Source organism: Magallana gigas, chromosome 7 (genome assembly GCF_963853765.1).
Source record: "Magallana gigas chromosome 7, xbMagGiga1.1, whole genome shotgun sequence".
Lineage (NCBI taxonomy): Eukaryota > Metazoa > Mollusca > Bivalvia > Ostreida > Ostreidae > Magallana > Magallana gigas.
The window spans coordinates 45,748,592-45,750,435 of record NC_088859.1 but is presented as its reverse complement, the minus strand read 5'-3'; the positions used below and the strand labels follow the sequence as shown (position 1 = coordinate 45,750,435).

Below are 1,844 nucleotides of genomic sequence, written 5' to 3'. Positions count from 1 at the left end.
TTTTTTTTTTTTGGTGAAAAGTGGACAGGGATAGCCTTTACTCAAGGCTGAAGTTTATACCTGTCCACTCAAAATATGCACTGACCATATGTACAAAAATTTCTTTTTTAAAAAGCAGAAATCGGATTGTAACACAATGAAGCTGTTCCTCGTCCCCGGGACACAATGGACTATATGCGTTCACAGCCCCGGGACTTTTAACGGAATGGACACTCCGACATTATACTGCATTGTAAAATAAAATTCTCAAAAAAGTGTATAAAAATAGTCTTTAAATTTAACAAAAGTATAAAAATAACAACAACACATCTGTAACAACACTGAGGTATTTGTCTTGGACGCGGCGATTCTTGGATTATGTTCACTTAGACTTGGTTAGGGTTAGGCCATTGACACGTGCAGGCCACCGCGTACTCCTCGATCCGTACTGTGTATACCTTTCTCCTCTTTTTGCTGCAGAGCCTGAGAACCTTGCGGGGAATCATGACCTCTGTACATCTCCCGTCATGCAGTTCCTGTAGAGATCCGTCGGGCTTCCTTCCGATGCAATTATCACAGTTACATTTGACCTGTATTATAGATTGGGGTATCCTGAATCGGTCGTAGTTCAGTTGGTAGTGATATGGACAACTGTCCACCACTTTTTTTCTACTAAGCTCCTTTAAGGAACAATTCCTGCTCCCGGATATATTGATGGTTTTATTCTCGGAGCGCGTTTGACAGTCGCAGTTTTTATCCGTCTTTGTGTTCAATGAAGCGATCATACCGAAAGACCAGTCGAGATCGTAAATATAGGGCGATAGGATCACTTGTTTCCTGCGACTGCCTAGAATCTTCACTCGCATAGGATCGGGGCATAAGTTGAAGTAAAGATCCACAAATACTCCCAGAACTAATAACTGCTGAATCTGTAACAAAATCAGCTTTCTTCAAACAGGAGTAACGCTTTGAAGTACCGGTATTTCTATTTAGAGTATTTCTATTTAGAGATGTACCTTATACTTTAACATAAAAATAAGAGGAAACTAAATTATTGCCGAATACACCTATATTACATGTACTTGTTAATTTTCGTGGCTGTTATCAAGATTTTACACATTCATTGCGTTTGAAGTTACATCGTAAAATTAAATAGATTTTTTAAAAAATATAATATTTTTTTCTTTCTTTTATTTGAATAATTGTTCAAAATAATGTGTTATAAAATGCAGAAATTTATTCATGGGCACACTTTTGTCGCGACTTGTTTAGAGAAAAAACTTAATTCCGAAATTTATGATGAATAGTAACAAAATTCCATTATGCATTTGAGTACTTTAAGTCTCAAACGTGTTTATTTGCCAGCTATATTTGGAGGGCACATCAAAAAATTGTTGCCCATGTCACCAAAAATATGCCGTTGTAAAATTTTATGCAATCACTGGAAAACAGATAACAGAGGACATTATACAAAAAAAAATAGATAATGCATTATTTTTCAAAATGTTTACACATTCTTAAAATCAGGATCGTCTCTGTTTCACAACATATATCTAGCGATGTTTTCTATTCATCAGACGAATTACCATTTACAATTTAACTCGCATATATATAAATACCGGTATATTTCTTTACCTTCTCTATTCACGCGGTTAAACTAAAAGTACTTACGTATATTTTAATCATCCCTTATCGAAGTGCAAAAAATCCCAAATACTATCCAGAGGTCAAGAGTACTTTTATACATGTTTCCAATAATTTCCTAATGAATTACAACGTTTTGATTGCTGCACAAGGTGTTGGAAAGACCTGGTATGAGCATTCTACTTCACTTCCTGGTTCGGGCACCCTACTTCGTAGAATTC

General features: G+C 35.9%; 1 protein-coding gene across 2 annotated transcripts; it reads right to left on the bottom strand.

Annotated features, from left to right (window-relative positions):
- LOC105332567 (uncharacterized) lies at window positions 1-1,844 on the bottom strand. Of its 2 annotated transcripts, none has more exon segments than NM_001308868.1 (2): window positions 1-911; window positions 1,663-1,802. In NM_001308868.1, coding segments are annotated over 2 exon segments (549 nt in total). In that variant the 5' UTR covers window positions 1,666-1,802; the 3' UTR covers window positions 1-365.